Source organism: Anastrepha ludens, chromosome 2 (assembly GCF_028408465.1).
Source record: "Anastrepha ludens isolate Willacy chromosome 2, idAnaLude1.1, whole genome shotgun sequence".
In the NCBI taxonomy this organism is placed as follows: domain Eukaryota; kingdom Metazoa; phylum Arthropoda; class Insecta; order Diptera; family Tephritidae; genus Anastrepha; species Anastrepha ludens.
The window spans coordinates 37554142-37579664 of record NC_071498.1 but is presented as its reverse complement, the minus strand read 5'-3'; the positions used below and the strand labels follow the sequence as shown (position 1 = coordinate 37579664).

Below are 25523 nucleotides of genomic sequence, written 5' to 3'. Positions count from 1 at the left end.
TCAGATGTTTAGAAGCCAGTGAAAGTTAAGCTCAAAGATTCCGTTACATACATACATACATACATACATACATACAACCCGACCTAATAAAAGTGTGTTAAAAACAAGACATTTGGGAAGGTTTAAAAATACTCCTAGCGACATCTATGGACTAATAGCTGAAAGTCTCATTTCATAGGTGATTGCCTGCTTTAGGTAAGCGATTAATTTTAATTTAAAACTTTACTTAAAGTTATTTTCGATTTTTGATAAAAATGTCTCAGAAATAAAAGTTCAATGCCCATATTGACAGAAAAATGTATATGCTTTCTTTCCAGTTTTTGTCCAGTATTTTATATATTTTCCTGCTCATCGATACACATATTGAAAAAAAATATATATCATATAATGCCGATAAAGAGAGTTTTTATATTTTTTTTGGTATTTTTCTTGTTTATTTTAATTACTATGTTTTATTACTAAAGTTGTAGTATGAAACATCTTTGCTCAGAATAAAATTTTCCTCAGATGAAACTCTTTAAAGTGTGACTTTGCAAACTTATAGCGTTTTACAGTACTGTAAACTTACAGTGTGTCACCAAGAGGAGGATGAACGAAGAAAAAGAGTGATTTTCATCAAAGTCTGTGCTGCTCTGCTTTTTACGCTTACGAATACGGAAGTATTTACGAATTTGAATAAGAATGGCAGTGCAGACACAAATCAAAAAACAAATGTGATTGCGAATTAAAATAGAAATACGAAAGTCGGTGCGAATACGAATGAAAATGTCTGCATGAATTTTAATCCAAATATCAATATGAGTATTTCCGATTATATAACGGGTGATTTTTTAGCTATTATCTTTTTAAACAGTTGGTTTAAACAGTTGACGCACGTTTCGTATTTGTTTTACTGTCAAACATCTTTAGTTTGATCAATAATTTAACCATGAATCGTCTTACAAACGAACAACGCTTGCAAATCATTGAATTTCATTATAAAAAAGCGTGTTCTGTTAAACAAGTTTAAAACCAAATTTACATTATTGGACATGAAACCACCAACACGCTTACGTAGAATTGGTCCTCTGTTACTCAACAACGTGGAAAATTTTGCGAAAGGATTTAGGTGTTAAGCCTTTCAAAAGGTGCAAGAATTGAAGCCGAACAACCTACCGCAACGCAGAATTTTTGGTGAATGGGCTCTTGGAAAGTTGGCCAAAGATCTACTTTTTTATCGAAAAATTGTGTTCAGCGACGAAGCTAATTTTTGGATCAATTGGTACGTCTATAAGCAGGATTGTCGATTTTGGAGTGAAGATCAGCCAGAAGAATTGCAAGAGCTGATGTATCCAGAAAAGGTCACAGTATGGAGCGGTTTATGAGCTGGAGGTATCATTGGACCGTACTTCTTCAAAGATGCTGCGAATCGTAACGTAACTGTGAATGGTTAGCGCTACCGTGAACTGATATACAACTTTTTTTTGCCCAAAATTCAAGAGCTTGACTTGCATCGCAGGTGGTTTCAGCAAGACGGTGCCACATGCCACACAGCATGAGTAACAATGGACTTGTTGAGAGGCGAGTTCGTTAAACATTTTATTTCACGTTCGGGACCTGTCAATTGGCCACCTAGATCGTGCGATATAACGCCTTTGGATTATTTTTTGTGAGGCTATGTTAAAGCTCACGTCTATTCAGAAGACAACATTAAAGCATTTATATGTGAGATACCGGCCGAAACATTGGAAAGAGTATGCCAAAATTGGACTAAGCGGATGGACCATTTGAAGCGCAGTTGCGGTCAACATTTGCATGAAATAATCTTCAAACATTAAATTATATGAACTGTACTATCGATTTAATAAAAATTTCATGAATTTTTCTGAATTTCAAGGGTGTTTTTTTGAAAAACTTTCTCTTAAAAAATCACCCTTTATAAATGCGAAGTAACTTTAGGTTAGAATTTATGATCGTTGTCCCTACGTTTATATCATTGATTTTGGCGTTTCTCAACAGTCACATTCATCACTTCTTATCACTTTACGCAATTCGTTGTCTAATTTACATTTGAACAGTACGCAGCAATAATGCGCATTCGACTTTAATAATATCGATTAAATTTGGAGTGATTTTGTAAAATCGATTTTGTATAATATTAAAATTATAAAAGTGGATCAGTTAAACAAAAAGCAAAAAAAAAAAGCCAAAAAATATAATAAGGTATTTCCGTTTGAACGCTTTAGATATTAATTAATTTAATTTTAATTGTATTAATTAAGAGTAAGTGAAATATATAAAATTTTGTAATATTCTGTTGTTTAATGTTAATGGATTACATTATCTTTTTTTCTGCTTTCTACCTTTTTCTTTTTTTCCACTGTTTTTATTTCTTTCTTAATTTTTTTTCTTTTCTCCTTTTCATTTTCTCTTTCATATTTACCTTCGCTTTCTTTCTTATTTTTATCTCTTCTTTTTTCTCTCTTATTATATTAATCTCTCTTCTTTCTTATTTCTCTACTACTTTTTTCTACTTATTATTTTCTTCATTTTACTCTTTTTTTATACCCTTATCCTTTTTCCCTTTTCCCATTTTTTCTTCCCCTTCATTCTCTTTCCTACTTTGTTATTTTATTCTTTCCTCTTTCTTTCCTCATTCTTTGTAAGTTCTTTCTTCTTTGTTATTTCTTCAAACTTCCACCTTAATTTTTTCTTAATCCTTTGATCTCCTCTCACCTTCCTTTTATCGTATTTTTATTTGTTCTTTCTCTTCATTTTCCTTGCTTTTTTTGTTTTTGTCTCTTTCGTACTCAGTTATTATAGATCACTTTATCTTTTCTGTTTTTTTCTTCTTTCTTTTCTCTTTTTTTAATTTACGTTTTTTTTTCTATTTTTATTTTTTTAATGTACATTTCCTTTTTATTCTTTCTCGGTTCTTGTTACTTATTTCTTCTTTTATTTTTTATATTTTTCTCTTTCTTTTTTCTTTCTTCTGTTCATTTTTTATTTCTTCTTCCTTTCTTTCTCTTTCTGATTTGTTAACTATTTTTGTTTTTTGTTTTCGTCCTAACTTCCTTTTTCTTTCTTCTCCGTTCTCCGTTCCATGTTCCATGTTCCTTACTCTTTATTATTTTTTCTCACATTATATTCTTTTTTTCTATTTTTCTTTTTTCTTATTCTTCTGTCTTATTTATTTTTTCCTCTTTCTTCTTAGTTCTTTCTTCTTTATTCCTTCTTTCGTCTTCTTTATTTCTTCTTTTGATTTTCTTCTACTTTCTTATTCTTCTGTCTTATTTATTTTTCCCTCTTTCTTCTTCGTGCTTTTTTCTTTATTCCTCCTTTCGTCTTCTTTATTTCTTCTTTTGATTTTCTTCTACTTTCTTATTCTTCTGTCTTATTTATTTTTCCCTCTTTCTTCTTCGTGCTTTTTTCTTTATTCCTTCTTTCGTCTTCTTTATTTCTTCTTTTGTTTTTCTTCTACTTTTGTGTTATCCCTTTCCTTTTACTTCTTTCTTACTACTTCTTCTTTCTGTCTTCAGTTTTGTCTGCACCTTCTTTCCCTTCCTTTTTTCTTCTTCCCTTACTCTTTTCTGCCTTTCTTTATTTTTTCTTCATAGTTTATACACTACCTTTTTTCTACTCCATTCTTTTTTCTTATTTCTTCTTACTTCTTATCTCTTTTTTGTTCCTTTCTTCTTTCTTTTGCTTCTCTCATTAGTAATTCTTCATTTTTATTTCCCCTTTCGTTTGTTTCTTTCTTCCTACTTTTTCCTTCTTCCTGCATTTTTGTCCCTCTATAATTTTCTTCTCTCTTCCTCCTTTTTTTATTTTTTTATCTTTCTTTCTACCTTCTTCTTTCTAACTTAAATCTTCTCTTTTCCTTTTGATTTTAGAATACCTTCTTCTTCCTTTTCTCTTTTTTCTTTTTTTCTCTCTTCATTCTTCCCTCTTCCATACTCACTTATTATAGAGCACAATATCAGGCAGCCAAATATGCTCCGATGGCACGTACAACTCAGTTACTCCGCCATATTCTGAAGGATCCCACTTGAATTTGTGATCCTGCCACTCGTGTTCGAGCCAAACGTTTGTTGTTAAAATTTGATCTTTTAAATTCTGTAAGAAAAAATTAACCATTAATACATACTTTTTTTTTACATTGCATACTTTTGTCATCGCTAGTCAAATATCGACATAGTGATTGCACTAAATTACTCAGTTCTAAGGCAAGAAGGAATAGAAAGAGTATAGAAAGAATTAAGTTGATTGAAAAGACAGCACTTGAGCAGAGCAAAAAATGGCTGCTGAAATTGAAAGAAATTCGCTGGCAATTCTCATTGAGTTGCGCTTCGCCTGCTTGCTGTCTGATTGTATGCCTTGATTTTTTCACTTTGCTCATTTAAATTCACTATTTCATTTAGCTATTTTTGCTTTTTTCATTTTTTCTTCTCTGTAATTGGTGACCTTTTGTTTCAAAGTGTGCGCTTTTAATTTCGCTGTCATGTCCTTTTCCATTCATTATTGTGCAAATGAAAAGTCTAATTTCTTGACTATTAAATATATATGTATGGGTATGTATATATATCGATGCAATTGAAAAAAAATATATATACATATATATGTATGCATGCCACTTTTTATTCACTTTTGCATATTCAATATATATTGACATTGTGCGCCGTCTCTTTGTCTGTTACGTATGTATATATGTTTGTATATTTGTGCCTATTTGATGCCATCAAATTGGTGTGGAATTGCCACTTTTCGTGCCCTTTGTTGGCAATAAAAGGGTCGATAGTGCCGCTAAAATGATTGACTTGAAGGTGCAAAAGAGGTCTCGCCGATCCTTTGTACGTCGGTTTGTCTGCTAAGTGTGTGTGTATGTGCGTGTGAAACGGATGAAAGTGGCACCAATTGCCAGCATAAAATTGGTTACAATTTAATTTCGAAAATGCTGATAAACAAATAGGCGAATAGACAGACAAATTTGAAGAAACTCATTGCAATTTCAGTGGAATCAAAGGTGTGAGTGAGAAATGATAAGAGAGCATTTAAACAAAATTTGGCAAAATTATATAATACTTGAAAATGACAGCTAGGCAAAGTTATGAACAACTAATTGACAGCGAATTGAGAGTAGTCACGCTTGCTGGTCCAGGTCAGGTTTCACAAATATCATACACAGCTTCAAGCCCAACGCAAAGAAATTAATTTATCGAAATTAGTTTGAAAATCAGAAGGTCACGAAATCTGCTCGAAAATTACGGTCAAGACTAGCTCTGCGGACGTTGGTTATTATTTACTATTCCATTATCAAGAATGCAATTTCCCTAAAATTCCTTCGAATTGCAGATTGTAGATGGAGAGACCAGACGAAATGCAAAATCAGCAGGACGTTATGGCCCTCGTACAACCTCAAGCAATCGTCGACATTGATAAACATGAAACGAGGGGACGCCTGTAGACTAACGGCAGTCATAACTGGCTGCTGGTCTATCGGAGAACAAGCCGCCAAAATGGGCATCCCTCACAACACATACTGTCATAGTTGTAAACAACCGGAGAAAAAGGAAACAATCTTCCATTTCCTCTGTGAATGCCCTGCCCTATGGAAGGACAGAATGTTAACCCTGGCCAAACCGCTGTTCGAGAGTCTCGAGCAACTGTCTGGCTTAGACGTCAACAACCTAATAAGATTCCTAAACCGCACAGACTGGATATAGTCTTGCTGTAAATAACTGTTAAACAATTTGGTAACGAGGATGTGGCAACAAAATGGTGCGGAAGCGCTAGTTGGATTCTGGATGAATCAACACTCTAACCAACCAACCATTATAATAAGCATAAGTCTGTGGTGATAGCACAAGAAACAAAATAAAATTGCCAAAAAAAAGTAGGCCGGAAGGCAAATTCTTAGAATTGTCCTAAGAGTTTGTTCATCTAACTGCTCTGGCTCTAGTCGATGATGGCTCTGCTTATGCGTTTATCCCAAAGAATATAGGAATATAACCTAAAGAATGTAGCTATCAGTTCAGAGAGGTTTATTATTCGTCACAACTTCCCCGTTAATATGCTTTGCAGAAGTAAACGGGCATTTAATATAATTTTAAGCGAACCCGAATTTCAGAACGGTGCAAAAATGGACAGTGAAATAGCAGGAGGTATAGTCTACAAGCAACTCTCATTGAGAGTGAGTAGTCACAGACTTTCAAAGTAGCTGTCGTCTTCAAGCTTTGCAATTGACATGGTGCAAAACTAGAAATCAAGACTAACATCGTTTGTTCAAAACTCACCATTTTTGGTGGCAATAAAGTAGTGAAGAAAGCTCTTAGGTTCCCTATTAACACAGTTCTATATGACTTCTGTAGAACGATTTATCTTTTGCCTCAAAATAGGCCTCAGTTTCAGCGATAACCTCTTCATTGGAGCGAAATGTTTTACGATTGAGCATTTTTTTAAGTCTGCGAACAGCCAGTAGTCACTGAGAGCCAAATCTGGCGAATACGGTGGATGTGGGTGGAGTTTCGAAGTTCACTTCATGTAGCTTTGCCATTGTTTTGATTGACTTATGACACGGTGCGTTGTCTTGATGAAACAAGAACATTTTGAACAGAGCTTTCTCATAGTCAAATGCTCATACAATATAAAGCCAATAGATTCTTTTGATATCTGTACGATGTCAGCTAACTCACGCGACTTCACTTTTGGGAATTTTTGATGTTTTCTGATGTTACTGCCCCATTTGGACGTCCACTGCATTGTGCCTTTCGGTATCTCTACGACCACGTTTGAAGTCAGCAAACCATTGTTTTATTGTTATTTCTGATGGAGCTGAGCTCCCATAACACTTTTCCAGCCATTGCTTCGCTCGAGAGGTATTTTTTTCCTTCAAGAAGCAGTGAAAAATTAAAATGTTTTTCATCCATTGCTTTGAAAATTACAAAAGTAGCGTTACTCTTGGCGCAATAGCTCACGAACTAATCAATAGAATATCATGAACATTTACCAGCTGTCTTTTTAAGGTTAGTACTAACTGAAAAAGAGGCGAATGCAATAAAACTAGTGCCATCTATGTATTAGGCCCGGGACTTTTCAGCCCATGTGTTATATATTATAAATATATACTTATTGGCACTTACATCCTTTGTTAGGTGTTTTGGTTGGCTTCCTCATCTCATTTTTGTTGCAAATCTTAACGTTTTTCGACAAATGGAGGAAGCTACTGTTATGACGTCTTCGAACGGCAGATGGTTTTTGTGAGAAGCCTTTTCATGGCTGAAATATATTCGGTGATTTGCCATTGCCTGCCATGGGGCGATTCTTATAAGAAAAAACCTTTTCAATCACACTATAAAATGTTGGTAATTTACCAACTTACTCGGTTACGGCGGTCGAAATGAAGAACTCTAAAATTTCCATTACAACACAGCTTAAATTTGCACTAGAGCTGAAGTATAGTGGACTATGAGGAAACAGACGAGAAAATTCTTCCACCCCTTGGAATTTAAGTATCTATAGATATAAAGATGTGCTGCCTCCTTCAACCGCTTTTATGACCTCCTACTTCTTAAATACACTGATTAAGGGCGAACATTTTACCTTTGCTTTTATTTTTGTGTCAATAATTTAATTTTATTTTAAGAACAGCTCCTGCCAGAAAAATCCTCAGCTCTCAATGGTACTTGTAAATTAAAACATGTTTTAACTGGGCAAGTGACAAATTTTGATTCTCTTGATAGAGGCCATAGACGAAAATCTTACAATTCTATACTGATGAGCCTCAAAAACCTTCCTTAGTTGCTTGCGCCTGTAACTTTACTAAATACCTTCAAAATTGAGCCTAGAACTAGACCCCTCATCAATATAGACCGGCCTTACATTAGTACGGTGGTTATTATCATCACCGAGCACTGTCCAATAGGAACCCCTTGAAAACGTAGATTAGAGGAGGTACTTGATTCCAATTTTGTGGTGTCAAGTGGACCGCTACTAAACTTTTTTGGAGAGTGGCCACACCATAACCTAATCTAACCTACTTTTCATTGATTTGTTCAACACTCGCAAAGTTAATAAACTAGCAGTGAGGAGCTATTACATCCTGAGGGTTGATTTTTTGAAGCATGTTTTGGTGGGGAAATAACACCGGTTTTTTTCTATTTTGCTTGAGAAGTTAAAAGTACACCTATTTTAAGAGCAACGGAGAGCGATACAGAGGCCATTTGTTGTAGTACTTTAACCTAAATTGAGGTCAGCTCTAATTTCACCAAGATGGTTTTTGCGTGCTACGCAAGCGGTCTAGCTATTCAGCTTAACGGACTGAACTAAGTTCGACGATATAAGCCGACAAAAATTTGGAATCAATAACTTGACTATACTCCTCCGATATGCGAAACTAAGTAGCAGCAGATAAAGAGAATAATATGAAATAAACACTGTAAATCCTAAAGGTGGTACTTCAGAGACCAATAAACACTTTTTTATATGCCTGAAAACGGGTTTAGAAAGGAGAATGTTATACTTGGAGATATTGTTACAAACTCCCAAAAACAAAAAAAAAATATCCCATGATGCAACATAACCTTATGTTTTTGCATTTTTATGGCGGCATATCTCGAAATCATTCAAAGTAACAAAACCTCTTGAAAAAGTGTAATCTGCTTCTTGGCTCTCAAGCCCATATAAATTTGTAGGGCTATCTAAGCGCGTTAGATACACACACTAGGGGGCTCCGGTTTGACCCCACCACAGACCTGTTTTATGGAGTGGCGTTGAAAGTTGATGCTATGTTGACAACAAAGAAATAATTCAGCCACTTTAGGGCTAATATTGTTTGATCTATTGCTGTACTAGGGGCCAGCGCCAACATGCTGAAAAATTAGGGCTACTGAAGTAGCAGTCATTTTAAAACAGTTATGTATTATTGCATATACGTAATTGTCTTATACGAGTACTTACATCATTATTTCGGGTGTTTGGCCATGCTTCTTTTCTTAGTTGTCTTGAGCGACTTTATACTGTTCCACTAAACGAGGGACCTAAAGATTTTTATGAGCAGCTTTTTTATGGTGGAAATACTCTCGGAGGCTTGCCATTTGCTACCGAGGGACGAGCACTATTGGCAAACGGACAACCTCACTCGGGTAAGGCGCTCGGGGTATTTTAGTAGAAAAAATTATGTTTTTGACGACTCAATTTAAAAATATCAAATGTCGTAGTTTTAAAGTGAAATGACCGACTAAGTAAAATCCAGAATATTTTTCCTCCAATAATAATAGTTTGCCTTTAGAAACATTTGAGTGAAGCTACTGAAAGATTCTAAAGCATGTAATTTTTCATGTACTATTTCAACGGATTATAAATGTAAGAAATGGTTTTTATTAAAATTTAGTAGTGCTTTTATTAAAAAACATGCTTCTTTTTAATAATTTGAGGAAACAATTATTTTGTTCACGTAAGTGGTTTAAAAGATATGCGTGCATCAAAATCGCATTTAGCGTTTGATATAATATTTTTCGCAGGAAAAGAATAAATTTCTTTACATCTCAATTATTCAAGTCTCACATAATAATGGTTTTTACAAACCTCTTAAACCCCGGCAGTAGTTAGACCGATATTGCTGCATGGGGCCTTAGTATGGTGGGCTGCGACAAGAAAACTGACATACTTAAAGCCACTAGAAAGGATTCAACGACTCGCTGCTCAGGAGCGATGAAAACCACTCGAACGGCGGCGCTAGAAATAATGCTCAGCATGCCACTTATTGATCTTATGGCGGAAAACCTGGCAGCGAAATCCGCGAGCAGGTTGGTGTCTGCTGGAGTATTCACCTGCAGAATATTCGGTCACAGCTCAATAGGAAAGTGGAGCTCAGGATACACAGACTACATGACTCCGCACTTTAGTTGGGAGAGAAGGTTTCGCACTACAATAGAAGAGGAGGGATGGCACAAAGGCATGAAGCCTGGCCATAGAACTTTTCACATCTATACAGACGGCTCTAAAACTTTAGACGGAGTGGCAGCAGGTATTTACAGACCACAGCAGTATTTTCCAAGCGGAAGTTTTTGCTGTGGGAAAAGTCGCGGGGCTAGCCTACACAAGAGCAAGAAAGAACTCAACAATTAATATAATATATACAGTAAAAGCAATACGCTCATATTGTATTAAGTCCAAAAATGGTCAAAGGAGCAGGGAAGCCATAGAAAGGCTAGCCGCAAATAGTAGGCTGCATATCTACTGGGTACTTGGTCACAAAGGCATTATGGGGAACGAAATAGTAAATGAGATAGCAAAAAGTACTGTTAGACTACCATTTGAACAAGAGAACGACATACCAAAACCGCTAAATGGGCATACCAATATATGGACAACTACATGAAAAGGCGAGTGGAAGCTAGGTGGACTAATCTGACCACATGCAAAACAGCAAAAGTCATGTGCAGAACTAGCGACAAAAACCTGACTCAATTCGTACTTAAGCTCTCGCTAGAGGACTTCAGAACTACTATAGGTATACTAACAGGTCATAATCTATTGGCTGCACGTGGGTATAAGATAGGGATTGCTAACACGGACAAATGCAGGAAATGCAGAGAGGATGTTGAGGAAACTTTAGAACACCTTCTGTGCGTTTGTCCGGCATTATTAAAAACGTGTCTAAAATGCCTGGGAGCCCCATTGTTTGAGGGTCTGGAGGATGTCTCAATAGCTTAACACCTAGCGCTGCTTAGATTCTCCAAAAGCGCTGACATCCTACATGATGTCTACTTTAGGTATTTATAGAGGTCGGTCTCTATCTGGTATCGCTAGGGACCAAAAGCTCTATGCGCGACTTGTTGCCAACCAGGCTAACATGTTCTAGAAATGTCCATGCAAGCACAGTCCATGAAAAAATTCGGAGCTTACAAACGAAAAAATAGATATAGTAAAAATGCAAATTCAGAAGCGAACCCTAGCCACTTGTAAACGATGGCAGCAGTGCCATTATACTTCCATATAACGCGTGTTCGCAAACTACAGCTAAATTCAAGAAATACCAGAACTAGATTTTTTATGTAGTTACGCTAGAAGTAGCATTGGCTAATGACCAGCCTAGCTCCTAGAGGAAGCAGAAGAAGAGCGTAGGGCATAGAGCGTAGAAGCGCATGTTGAAATTTTTAAGAATCATCACAAATAGGAGGAGGATTTCGGCCAAACAGCCCACAAAGTGTGTGAGCGCTAGTCATATAAATAAAATTACTAAAAAATCCTTACTACAGGAATAAAGGAGGTACTTAAAGGGACTTGCCTATTTCAATTATATTTGTAATCTTTATGAGCTTCCAAAATTTATAGAGCCATACTACTCTGCGCTGCCAAGACCGTTTTCAAAACTACTGCACTGTGCTTTAGGGACTGCCAAAGTCAATACAAATCTCGAATTAGGACAATTTCTTCTCTAATTACTGAAATATTTAAAATGGGAGGTAAAATAATATCATATGCTGATGATATTGTGATAGCAATCTCGGGGAAACAGCTTCCAACATTATATGATCTCCAACAAAGATCTCCCAACATATTATCACTTTGGTGTAAAAGTCGAGGACTAGCAGTAAATCCGGAAAAAACGGATCCGATACTGTTAGGAAGCTAAATTGGGGGCTCACAGTCGCAGACAGAGCACGCAAGGCTATGACCGCAATGTATTCCTGCAGAAGGCTTATTGGGAAGAAATGGGGATTGGAACTCAGAATGATATATTGACTCTACACAGCTGTGGTTAGGCCAATTCTCTACTATGGTATTGTAATATGGTGGGATGCCCTTCAGAAGGGTGTGAACATCAAAAAACTTGACAAGATTCAAAGACTAGCATCTGTTCTGATAACCGGCGCCATTTCAACCACACCATCGAAAGCATTATATGCGACATTAAACTTCCTTCCGGGAGATCTACAGGCAATATATAACGCACGCAGTGCGGCAATAAGGCTGAACACTCTAAATAAGTGGTCAAACACGGATTATGGTCACGGTAAAATCCCGGACTGGTGGACTATGCACTCCCGCCTATACTTGCCATTACATCGTTTACGACCCTGCTACCCTCAAGGGAAGAGTGGGAACGGGACGTGGTAAGACAGGACGAGTACATCCTTGTATACACAGATGGCTCAAAGCTCGATGGCAGGGTGGGCGGAGGTGTATATTCCGAGCATCTGGGGATCTCCTTCCGTTTTCGGCTCCCCGACTACTGTAGTGTCTTTCAGGCAGAACTGATGGCAATAATAAAAGCGGCGACACTGATACAGAGTGATGCGATATCTGGAAATGATATCTACATTTTCACTGATAGCCAAGCGGTGATAAAATCCCTCACAAAACAGTCGATAGCCATGAAATGCCGCACATCTCTTAACGAGAGGGCTGAGTCATTTCACCTAAAGGTAACATGGGTTCCTGGCCATCGCGACATTGAGGCTGACTCTAGAGCTGATGAACTAGCGAGACTCGTCACTAAATTGACTCATGAGTACATAGATAATGACATAGCGATGCCCTTACAAACATGTAAGCTACTCATCCTTGAAGAAATTGAAGAAAGCAAACGAAAGTCGCCCGTCAACTGTGGCCGACTCTAAATGCTAAACGCACAGAATCTCTGCTAAGCCAAAATAAACACAGTCTTATCACATTGATCTCAGTCATAACGGGGCACTGCCTAATAGGTAGACACGCCCAATGAATGGGCGTGCTAACACATGACTTCTGTAGAAGTTGTCTAGATGAGGACGAGGAAGAGTCAATCTCGCACCTACTATGCCACTGTCCTGCTCTATCTACACGCAGGTTTACTATTCTGGGTGAACAATTTTTTGATGAGTTGGGAGATCTCAGCTCTACAGAAATCAGAGATATTTTAAAATTTTTGAAGAGCACACACTGGTTTTAGGAGAGATAGGGACAAGCTCCCCACGCGGCATCACAATGGGCTAAGAGCCTGAGTGTGTCCTACAAAACAACCGCTTCAGCCGAACCTAACCTACTGAAATATTTCACTTTGTCTGATTTTGAAAAATGAGAAGTTGGCGTGGTTGCTTCCCGATTTCGTTAAGTTTTAATGCCGTGGGTAAATTATGTGTTGAATTTCGTTAAGATATCTTCGTGTTTATGCTTAAATCAAAATATTATATGAGTTTTGAGTTTTTAACTATAGATCCAAGTGAGGTACATTTATGGAGTGAGCGATTTGAACTATTTTTAGAATTTTGCTTAACTAATTTAAATTTACGAGATTTCTTTATCCTCGGACCAACGTGCGGCGGTCACCTATTCAAAAATTTGTATTTAGCAACTAATTGAAAGGCTTACGCTTTCTAAAAAATTATTAAGTGTTTGAACTTTACTGAAGGGTGCACTTTCGTTGCCATATTAAGAAAAAATCAGCATGTAGCCCAACTTCTTGAGGGGTCCCCAATTGCAGAAAAGCCGTCAATTTGGAACTAGTGAGCTTAGCTGTATATACTCGTAGACATATCGCCATTCAAATAGGTACACAGCCTTTATCAATCGGCTTCTTTGTGCAGCTCATAAAAGTTTAAGATTTTTATTGAAGCTTTCCTTTTTTACAGCTGTCACACGGCTTGATTGTCAATTCAAAAGGCCCATTACACTAGGTTGCGTTATTGTTTTCACAGAACCGCTTATTGTCATAGAATGTAAATTGACGTGGGCACTAAACTGGGTACTTTCTCGCTTTTTAACTTTTTTGCTTTAAGTGGAAAATATTGAATGTAACATACGAACGATATGAAGTGTTACCAACTTCACACTGCTTGTATCTGTAAAACAGCTCATGACATCAACGTGAAAATTGTTCTAATGACAGTTCAATATATTGCCATCAAAAGCATTTTCGTCTCAGTTTTGTTGAATTTTTTTTCTGTGATGAAATTCAAACGTAATAGTGTGATTGAGTTATATTTGGCTGGAAAATCACAACTAGCCATTGTTCGTGAGCTCAGTCACCTCCAAGTGAATAAAGTGTTTGTGTATCGCACTATAAAACGTTACAATGATGCAGGTAGAATTGCAAAACGCTATGGAGGTGGACCAAAAAAACCGCAACAGCGCCAGAAATGGTTCGGAAAGTGAAGAGTCGAATTGAATGAAATCCACGTTAAAGTGGAAGAAAAATGACCAAAGAACTAAAAATATCGCAAGACAGCATTCGACGCATATTGAAAAATGAGATCAAGGTCAAGGCTTACAAGTTCCAAAAAGCACACGATCTTTCACCCCAGCAAAAAAAGGTTCGGTGCGAAAGAGCAAAGGGCGTGGCGAATTTCCTAACATTGTGTTTTCTGATGAAAAAAATTTCCCAATTGAGCAGTTAATAAACACTCAAAACGATCGTGTTTACTTGACCGAACGCTCATACGAGAATTTGAGCCTACGTATGGCCACTCGAAGCAATTTCCTATCTCAAGTAATGGTTTGGGCCGCAGTAACCGCTGATGGACGCTCTCCAATCGTTTTTATCGAGCCTGGTGTCAAAGTGAAAGCGACTTATTATCGGGAAAATGTTTTAGAAGCTGCTTTAGAGCCGTGGACACGCAAACATTTCCGTCGTAGACCATGGACGTTCCAACAGGAGTCGGCACCGTCTCATAAAGCTCGTGTGAACCAAAAATGGTTAAATGTTCCACGCTTCATTTCGTCCACACAATGGCTTTCGAATTCGTCAGACCCAAATCCGATGGACTATGCAATCTGGTCCATTTTGGAGACCAAGGCGAGGACTAAAAATTATGCCAGTATGGATGCGCTGAAAAAAGCGATTATACGAGAATGGGCCAAAATACCTCTAGATTACATTCGTGCAGCATGCAACTCATTTTTTGACTATTTGAAGGCTATAGTCAAGGCAAAAGATGATCATATCGAGCTAAAGTGAATATATGTTAAAATTGTAATCATTTTCGAACAATTTTGTCTTTGACATCAATAAAAACTAATTTCACACAAAAAAGTTATGATGTTTTCAATAGGTAACACTTCATATCGTTCACCCTGTAAACAATGAAGTAGAAGTTCATTCAGTAAGTAAAAATTAATATGCATATCTTTTAAGGATGGGTCGAGCTCGGCACTGCACATGTGAGGAGCAGCGGTTTGCTGTTAATCTTCGAAAACAAAAAAATCGTACAACTACTGTACGGCATCGATTGTGCAATATGCAACTACGGTTTGGAATCTAATTTACATTTCTCTTGCAAATATAATTGAAAGGGTTCAATGATATTTCATAGGATTCTCTCTGTAACCTATTCACTTCTTTGATCCACTACCACTCGGCACTACCACCGCTCGGGTGGTGGCTCGCTAATAAATTTGAATTACCTTGCAAATAGACATCCCCTTCAGTTATTGATGTTTGTTTTTGCTGTTATTTGTAGTTGATTTTTACATTTTTGAAATGTAATTAGTCCATATAATTTACTGCAAGTGCATATTTACACATTTTTATTGTAAGTTACAATTATTTTTTACATCTTACTAATCTATTTGTAAAGCACTCAAATTAATGAAATTTGGATAAATAAATAAATAATTTATTAAAAAATGTATTTTCCATATCGACGTGGGCGTACCCATTTTAATGACCATTTTACAATCGCTGTTTGTGCAAACAATCCTAATTTATAGGGAAGTTTAACTAAAATACACACACACGCATACACATACAAATACATTGTTATATACACAATCGCTCATACACTTACCAAATCGATCAGCTGTGATAAACGCAACCCGAGTTTCACCAAAACAGTATCCGTATTATTGCTGACCGGTCGTATGAGGCGATTGTAATTGCTTAGTAAATCATCGTAGAGACGTTTGGCGTCCGGATTCGCGTGCACCTGTACAACGCTCTCGCATAGCAGTAGTAACACAATCAAAAGGCAAATAAATTTGCAATTTAGCCAAAAAGTGGCTAAATTGCGTAGCGACGACATTTTCTACAATTCGTGTAATTTATGGATTATCAAGTGCATTGAGTGCCGTTAAATGGAATCTGTGTAAAATAACACAAACACACATATAAATTTGTGTACGAGTACGAAATGATTGTCTTGCAATGCAATTCAGTGCATAACTACAGGCGCGTGCACGCTTTTGACGAGCGCATACATGGGAGCCGGTTGCAGCGGCGGTTACCGTCTCTTTTTGCTGCACTTGCTTGCTTCTGGTTTCTTGCTTTCTATGATTTTTCTTTGTTTTTGTATGCTACTGTTTATTTTGTTTTATTGTTGTCGCACCTTATTGTTCGTCTTAACGATTTGCTATTGTTATTGTTTTTTATTACAGTATGCTCTGACGTGTGTGCCAGATTGTACTAAAACTTGTACTAAAAGTCTGTTGCAAGTGGCGAGTAAACGTCAGCAATTGTGATAGCTGCTGGCTGGTGCGTAGCTTTTGCTATTGACAGTGGAGAGCAGAGAGCTTGTCGCGCTGAGAGTTTGTGTGAGAGCGCACTTTTGCCCAACGCTAGTGTGCGGTGTGAGTGAATGCGTTGTTATTGCTCTTTTTGTTGCTTGTTTTTTTTTTGTTGCGATGCAGTAACGACGTTTACTTTGCGCACGTTTTACTCTTGGGTGTGTTATTGTTATCCCTGATGTTTGCAATTGTATGTGTGCGCCACTATTTTTTGCGATGGTGACTTGTGTCAATGACTTGGAAGTTGGTTGTGGCGGCAAAGCGCCTGAATATATACAACATTTTTTTCTTTGTGTTTTTTTATTTTGGACAACCGTCTTTTTTCAACTTTTGCGTGCTAAGAGTTTGCAGGAATGTTAATTAATTATTTTATTTAACTTTTATTTTCGCTGCACTTAGAGGCAAAAATTGTGGTTTGTCACTCTTTAGTACAGTACATATTTCACTTTTTAATCGCGAAATTTGTTACACTTCACTTTAATTTTCGCTTTATTAGATTTTTTAGCGCTCCCTTTGTGCTGCCATTTGAACTACTTTCGTGCGCTCGAAACGCAACGCATCAGCACCGTTCCTTGCGCAAAAATATCAAAAATCGTACTGAAGCGCTGAGTATTGTTTTTGTAGCATCGCTGGCAATGCCGCAAGGAGATAGTTAGCGACTCAATGCAGTGTCAGATTTGTCGCTTTTGTAGCGAAAATTCTTTGTCGTACGCTCACCGCGAGCAGGGGATGCTGCAAGAGTGGCATGCCAGCTTTTGTGTCGCCTAAGCAGCTCAGTGGCAAGAGAAGTTCCCGTATTTAACTATAACGGGAGTGAGTCGTGTTCGCAGAGAGAGAGAGAGAGAAAATGGAGAGCGGTGTCAAACGGAGTGTGTATATATGTGTATGCGCTAGTTATGCTCGCAAAATTAGTTTTCACGTTTGTTGTAGTTAATTTATTACATTTTAAGGGCGTGCTACACTTTAGGTTTGGGTCCTGTATCTAATAGCTGCTAACTGCTGCTTTTTGTAATGCTGCTACTGCTTATGTTGACAGCATCATCGGCCTCATTGGTACATGCGCCTTGAACGACAGGGGAGACCCTCTGCTATATTTTTGTGAATTAGGCCTTTACAAATTTGGTTTTTATTGAAGCTATGAGAATTAATGGGATAAAAAAATAAATGCCTGTACATTTTATATATTTTTTTACATTTTCTTTCAATTAGTTATCTCCAAAGTATTTATTCATTCTTCGCTTCTTTTTTAAATTTTATTTCATTTGTCATTTCTAATACATTTTATGCTTCTGAGTATTCGTGTTTGTGTTTTATTCACAAAACAATGCTCTCTTCAATACACCAGCCTCGCTCTTGCTTTGCTAGTCAAAATTGTTACCAATGCTTAGGCATCTCTCACATATGATTTGATGCTCTCTTGCGCTTTTAAAGTCTCCAAAATGTTAAGAACTTCATAACAGCCTGGCCACAGCCCCATATGAAAATGAAATCCTCTGTTAGGAAATCTGTATGCTAAGCATTTTTATGTAAGACATAACAGAACATATGCAGATTCCAAATCAACTTTCAATAGCTCTGCCTGTGAATTTATGCCCGTGGTAGGATAGTCATCTACTCAAGCGCAATGAAGATATTATAAACGCTGTCGAGCACTTTAATAATTGTCTTCAACATGAGCAAGAACCAATGTTTGTTTTTCCACAAATCGGCTCGTTTCTGGCGGATTGCTTTACGCAAATTGCGCATAACTTGCAGGTAATATTCCTTATTGACCGTTTTACCCTGTGGCAAGAACTCATGACGCACAACGCCTCTGCAATCGAAGAAAACGGTAAGCAAAACTTTTACATTCGACCGAACTTGGCACGCTTTTTTCGGTCTTGGTTGGTGCGGTAGCTTCCATTGATATGATTGAGCTTTGGTTTCTTCGTCATAACCATAAACCTACGATTCGTCACCAGTTATGACCCTCTGGACCAAATATGGGTCATCGCGGACAGAGTCCAACATCTCATTAGCAATGTTCATGCGATGCTGCTTTTGGTCGAAATTGAGCAGTTTTGGTACGAAATTTGCGGTGACCCGTCTCATGCCCAAATCATTGAAAAAAATCGAATGGCACGAGCAAATCGATATGTTTAGATCCTCAGCAACTTCTCTAACGGGGATTCGACGATTGCCCAATACCATTTTTTCACTTCATCAATATTTTCGTCTGTTGTTCAACTGCTCGGGCGTCCGGCACGCTTTTCGTCATTCAAATCTTCTCGGCCTTCTGAGAACATTTTGTACCACCGATAAACGTTGCTTTGGTTCAAAGTAGCTTCTCCGTATGACACAGTCAACATTCGGAATGCATCCGCGCACTTAATTTCGTTTTTCACACAAAATTTGATATAGGTTTTTGGATCCATCTTTTTGAATAGGTAGAAATCGAAGACGAGCCGAAATATGTGCAAGCAAAGCGGCTGTCAACAATTTACTGAACATTCAAAATGGCCGAGCTCGTCGGGATGAGTGAGAGACATGAGTATCAACAATTCGAATATACGTAACCTGCGAAAATTCAAAATTCGCGATACTTTTTGAGCACACCTCTTATATCCTGATGACAAAAGAACATTAAACTTACTTACCAAAGAGCTCAAAGATATTCTCAAAAAAGAACATAACACACAACTCCAGAATTACCTCAGTAACCTCGATGTAACCCCTGCCACTGACTGCTCACTTTGGAAAACTGCCAAAAACCTAAAAGGTCAGGTTTAACATAAATAGCCAGCAAAATGGAAAATGACAAATGAGCTAAATTAGTTCTTAAAAAAGCGCACACATTTGCTCGGCACTTATCCTGAGTTTTTATACCACATGAAAGTAAACCCTCCCTGAGTGCTGCTCAGAAAGTCAAAGACACCCTGGAACTCATTCACCAAATGGACCCACCCATAAACAAATTTTCAAAGAAAGAATTAAAGCGGCAATAAGAAAGCTTAAAACAAAGAAAGCCCCCGGATATGATGTCATCACAGGAGAAGTACTTAAACTGTCAGATGAAGGAATCTCATTTCTCACGTCGCACAAATAAAAATGATCCCTAAACCCGGAAAAAGTGCTGAGGGAGTGCAATCTTATCAGCTTATTGCCCACTGCCTTTAAAGTTTAGGAATCCCTATTTCTCCAAGGAATGATGGCAATAATTGAAGACCGAATATTAATTCCAAATCATCAATTCGGCTGCAGGAAAACACACGGTAACATCGAAAAAGTACGCGGACGGACTCGTGCATAGTATTCACAAAGCTTTTGAGTAGAAGAAGTATTGCACGTCCGCTGTACTCGATATATACCAAGCCTTCGACCGCGTTTGGCATTGCGGCTTACTCTGCAAAATAAAACTCGCTCTAGCCATTAATTATTATACTTCAATCAAGTCCTACCTACCTACCAACACTTCTTTGTTAAACAAAATGAAGAACAGTCTGAGCTCTGTGAAAGTTTAGCTGGTGTACCCTAGGGTAGTATAATGGACCCAATCCTATATTTGCACTCACTATACACCCACAATTTACCAGTCACTGAGGAAACTGTCGTCGGAACTTTTGCAGATGACACCGCTGTTCTCGCAATTGACCCTACCCCCCAGAAGGCTTCACTTAAACTCCAAAAAGAATTTGATATTTTAACTCAATAGTTAAAAGATTGGAGAGTGAAATCCAATGAAACGAAATCAGTTCATGTAACTTTTACACTCAATCGAAGCAATTGCCCTTCCGTGAAACTTAATAATGTAATCATACCCCAAAATAATGTTACGAAATATTTTGATATGCCCCTAGACTTGTGCAATGCAAGCTCACATGGAAAACCATATTTTCACTAAACGAAAGGCACTTGGACTCTAACTCCGAAATCTATACCGAATACGACTGACACAGAATTGGTAATAGGTTACCACACAAGGCACCTCACAGGTTAATAGCGGGGTAAGCACTGGGAATCAAAATGATCTCAAGCAAGCAAACCTGTTTATACCCCCTTTTATTAGGAATGAAGTAAGTAAATAGAACGAATTTAAGATTATAGGCAGGTTACCTCACGGGTGACCTTAAAGGGTACTAGTAATGTAAGTATGGAGGTTTCAACCAACAAAACTTCTCAGATACATTTTGAGATGGGAATAACGTAAAATGGTTGAATAATTGGAGTGTGGCAACCAACGCACACTGAATCTTCATTAGGTAGTCTGTAGGTGCCTTGAGGGTTTGGGGAATGAGATTACGGTATACTTGAATGGTATATAGGATACGCTGTCTCACGGCTCTTGTTGTATCCAAACATTTATTTTAACTTACCATATCTACAAATGATTAATGATAGAGTAAAAAAAGCAGCCACAGCACTCTATACATGCAAAAGAATTGTGGGGGCAAAATGGGGCTTAACGCCAAAAATAGTACACTGTCATGTTGCATTTATTACCGATTGAGGCCTACAGCAAACAGCTGGCGGCGAAATCGGCATTTAGGTTGAGAGAATCTTCTAACTTAGCCACTAACAGAAGAGGTGACTACACGAATACCCCTTCCTACATCAAACGACAGACTTCTGTAGCTCAGTAGAGTTGCATTTAAACACATCATTTACCACAACTTTCCCAACGAGAGAAGATTGGGACAATGGGGTAATGGACAATAGAAGCGGAATCAGCATCTATACCGACGGTTCCAAGCTAAATGAGCAATCTCATTCCGGTTAGCGGATCACTGCAGTGTATTTCAAGCTGAAATATTGGTTATCAGGGAAGGCCTGCCCTAAAGCCCTAAATAAAAGTGTCCTCACCACAAGAGATATAGACATATATTCAGATAGCCAATCGGCCCTGAAAGCGTTAACATCGCTTGACGTTTTGACAGAACTATCACAGTACTTTGTAATAAACCTGCTCTGGGTGCCAGGTCATAGAGACATAGAAGGCAACTGCAAAGCAGATGAACTGGCGATATTGGGTACCACATTACCGATCCAACCAGATTAAGCGAACATACCTATCTATACCTTTAGCAACTTGTAAAATGCTAATAGATCAACACACTATCTGTGCTGCCAACAGGCTATGGTTTCAGTCCCTGACCTGTGCAACTAGTAGAATGACATGGCCGGAATGGAATATGGGCCGCACAAACCGGCAGTTGAAATGAAGCAGAAAAAATATGAGTAACCTTCTCGGCGTCCTAACCGAGCATTGTCTGATTGGTAGGCATGCTAGTAGACTGGGAGCACCCTATAACGACTATTGCAGAAGCTGTAACGACATTGAAGAAGAAGAGACTATAGAACACTTTCTAAGCGGGTACACGGCACTGGATAGAAGAAGGTTTAATATTTTAGGAAAAAGTTCCCTGAATAACTTGGCAGAAGTAGCCAATATAAAAATAACAAGTCTTGTTAGATTTATTAAAGCCACAGGTTGGTTCAATGAGGACAATGTAGAGTGAGGAGAGGGGAGAGCCCCGATGGTACCACAATGGGCCTACAGCAGGCCTAGGTGTGTCAACCGACAACCACTATACCTACCTACCTACCATATCTTTTATGGAAATTAAATATAGAATCGTTGACATCTATGAGTATTGCAATTTACATTTCTTCTGACATTTGGCGAAATGACTTTCACGAAATTCGTCGTATATTAAGCAAACGACGACGAAACACGACGGTTTGAGATGGTACTTTATCAGATATGACGCAATATATCCATAGTCTTCAGTAAACATAGATAGACTTAAAACTGTTGATCGATGTGAAACAAATCCATACTAATTCTTTAACTAAATTTTTAATTGTAAAAAGTTATTTCTGTTTGAAAAATTTTGAATGAAAAAACATGAAAATTTATTGGTTTTTGAAATGTGAGAAATGTTTAAAGCTTTAATAAATTGAATATTTAATTGCAAAATAAAGGTTTTCTGAACTGTTTTTTTTCAAAAAGTTTGGAAAGGCTTATAACTTTCATAAATTCCGGGAGAATGAAATTACCCATTTGTGAATTTGGTACAGCGCCCAAAAACAAGTCAAAATTAGTATTTTGAAAATTTTCTTTCCCAAAAATTTAAAAAAGGTTTAAAATTTTAATAAGTTCTATATTCAATGAGGGTTCTCTAAAGAAACTATTTTTTAATGCAAAATTAATCTTTTCTTGAGACTTGTTTTTACCAAGTTAGAGAAATGTTTATAACTTTCATAAGCAATATTTTTAATTGCAAAATTTTTGGAACTTTTTCTGAATAAAAATAATTATGAAATGTTCAGAATTTTCATAAATTTCTTATTATTGTAAGTTTTTTTTAATTAAAAACTTTTTATTATTTTTTTGTTATATTATTTCTTTTCTTGTGTAAGCGAGTTGTGCTAAATTATCTTCACAGCAGCAGATTACGCTTTTGGCTTTCAGTTTCATTTGTCGAGCAAATCGCTGCATCTTACAACGGTTTTTGAGAAGCTAAATTAAAAGCGTGCGCTGCTCGCATACTGCAACTATGCCTTGCATCACGCACCAGCTCAACAAGCCAGACTCATTACAAGAGCCTCCCGAGCCAGGAGGATCAACAAATTAAATGAAGGCTAGTTAGGCGCACAAGATTGGAGGAGGAGGATGGTTCCATATGTCCACGCAAGTGGGTAAAGTCACGTGGTTATGATTGCCATTCACTTGGGAGTGACCAGAAGGATTCTTCAATATATGGTCCAAACAGCTCACAACTTTCGGGCTTAGCCCAAGTATCCTCTGGGTAGCTTCCGAACAACTATTCGAGAGCTAGCTAATGTTAGAAGGCAAAAAAACCCAGGATAGCTCGTTGTGCGCTGAGTTCGGGACCCGCCACGTAAAAATCGCTCCAATGAAAAGACGCATAAAGCCTCGGATGAGAACTGCTTATACTGATGACAACTACTACGATCGAACTAAGGATTACGACTTAGAATGTCTGGTTCCTTAAGGAGGAAAGTGTTTCTGCCCGACTGGTTGATGTCCTCGTAAGGACAGGGGCTAAAATCACTGCCATTCAAGGGATTTGATGACTGGCACAATGCAAGAAAAACATAGTACCTTGCGACACCTACTACAGCTCCTATACGAGGGATGCCTTTCATATTTCGGGATTTGGCAACCCTGGTGTTGCAATCTGGCAACTGACAGCTGTATCGCAAAGTTTGACATTTTTTGGCTTTTACGTACTCAGAACGTTTTGAAATACCAGCGCTATTTGTGTTGTTTACAGTAACTTAAAAGATTCATCTCGGTCCAAAAATGGAATTAAATCGTGAACATTTTCGTGCGATTATTTTTTACAACTTTCGACGTGGATTAACTCAGCAACATTGCATGGATGAACTTAATTAATTTTTTGGCGATGAATCTCTATCAAGGACGAGTGTTTATCGATGGTATGGTGAATTCAATCGTGGTCGTAGTTCACTCCAAGACGAATTTCGTGAAGGTCGTCCAAAATCATTTGTTGTTCCGAAAACCGTTGATGCTGTGCGCGAACTGATATTGCAAGATCGTCAAGTGACCTATCGTAAGATTGAGACAATCTTAGGCATTAGTAGGACCAGCATACATTCAATATTGCATAAACATTTGACTGTCAAAAAAATTTATTCGCGTTGGATCCCACACAATTTGTCAATCGCTCAAAAAAAGGCTCGAGTCGATTGTTCGAAAGAAATGCTCAAAAAATACGATCGCGGATCGCGCTTCGAAACACGTCTATGGCATCGTGACAGGTGATGAATCATGGATTTACGCGTATGAGCCCGAAAGTAAACAGCAGTCGACTGTATGGTTGTTTCAAGATGAGCCAAATCCAACAAAAGTTGTTCGCGCACGAAGCACTTCCAAGCAAATGGTCGCCTGTTTTTTCGGAAAAACTGGACATGTCGCAACCGTACCACTAGAGCAACGCATAACAGTAAATTCTGAGTGGTACACAACCATTTGTTTGCCATTTGTCTTTCAAGAAATTAGGAAAACCAATCGCCAAAGACGGATCACTCTTCACCAGGACAATGCGAGCTCTCACACATCGGCTCAAACAACTGCATTTTTGAGCACCCAAAACATCGAATTAATGGGTCATCCGCCGTATAGTCCTGACTTGGCACTGAATGACTTCTTTTTATTCCCGTACGTAAAAAACAAACTGAGAGGTCAACGTTTTTCGACACCTGAAGAAGCGGTTGCGGCATTCAGAATGCATGTTTTGGAGGTGCCTCATTCAGAGTGGCAAAAGTGCTTCGACAGTTGGTTCAAACGCATGCAAAAGTGTATAGATCTTCATGGAGAATATTTTGAAAAACAATAAAGTGATTTTCGATGATTAAAATTTGTTTTTGTTCTCTAATCCCGACATATAAAAGGCACCCCTCGTATATGTAAAGGAGCGCAAATTCGGTGTTGGATTTGTTGTGGGAGAGATATTTCGCCGCCAAGTACTGTCGTTCACTCCGGTGGACGAGCGTCTCGCAATAATTCGCATAAAAGCGAGATTTTTCAACAAGATGCTGGTATGGTGATATGATAATTTTAACTGCGAAGTACATATTTTCTTTGAAAGCGGTGAGATTGGTCTGTAATTGAGAGGTAATTTTTTTACCACTTTTAAAAATTGTACTAACAACTGTCATTTTCCATTCATCGATAAAAATACCAGAAGCTAGCGATTTATTGATAATAAATTTGAGGGGCAGAGTAAAAGAAGAACAATGTTTGAGCAGAACAACTGAATGCCCATTAGCATCCGTTTTTGTGGAGGATTTTAGGTATCAAATATTCTTCTCAACATCCTCCAATGGTAGACTCAAACATCCAAAGTTAAGAGACGAGGTAAGATATATAGGACGAATCCAGTTAAAAAAACCTGCAGAAAGGCTTACCCGCCCCGTCTGAAGGGGTGGTAGCTAATGTATAATTAAAAAAAAACAGCAGATGGGACACAAGAGCTGAACTGGATATTGTTTTCAACATTTAGAATATAGTTATCATATAGGAATTCATTTCAACA

At 37.8% G+C, this 25523-nt stretch overlaps 1 protein-coding gene across 1 annotated transcript in view; it reads right to left on the bottom strand.

Annotated features, from left to right (window-relative positions):
* The window catches only part of LOC128868686 (acetylcholine receptor subunit alpha-like 2), a 49516-nt gene extending 32496 nt beyond the window's left edge, over positions 1–17020 (bottom strand). Inside the window, exons 1-2 of the mRNA XM_054111078.1 lie at positions 15747–17020; positions 3941–4095 (exon numbers count right to left, since the gene is read on the bottom strand). Of these exons, the coding sequence (XP_053967053.1) occupies positions 3941–4095; positions 15747–15980 (389 nt within the window). The 5' untranslated portion in view covers positions 15981–17020. The remainder of the gene's footprint in view (positions 1–3940; positions 4096–15746) is intronic.
* Between the last annotated feature and the right edge of the window lie 8503 nt (positions 17021–25523).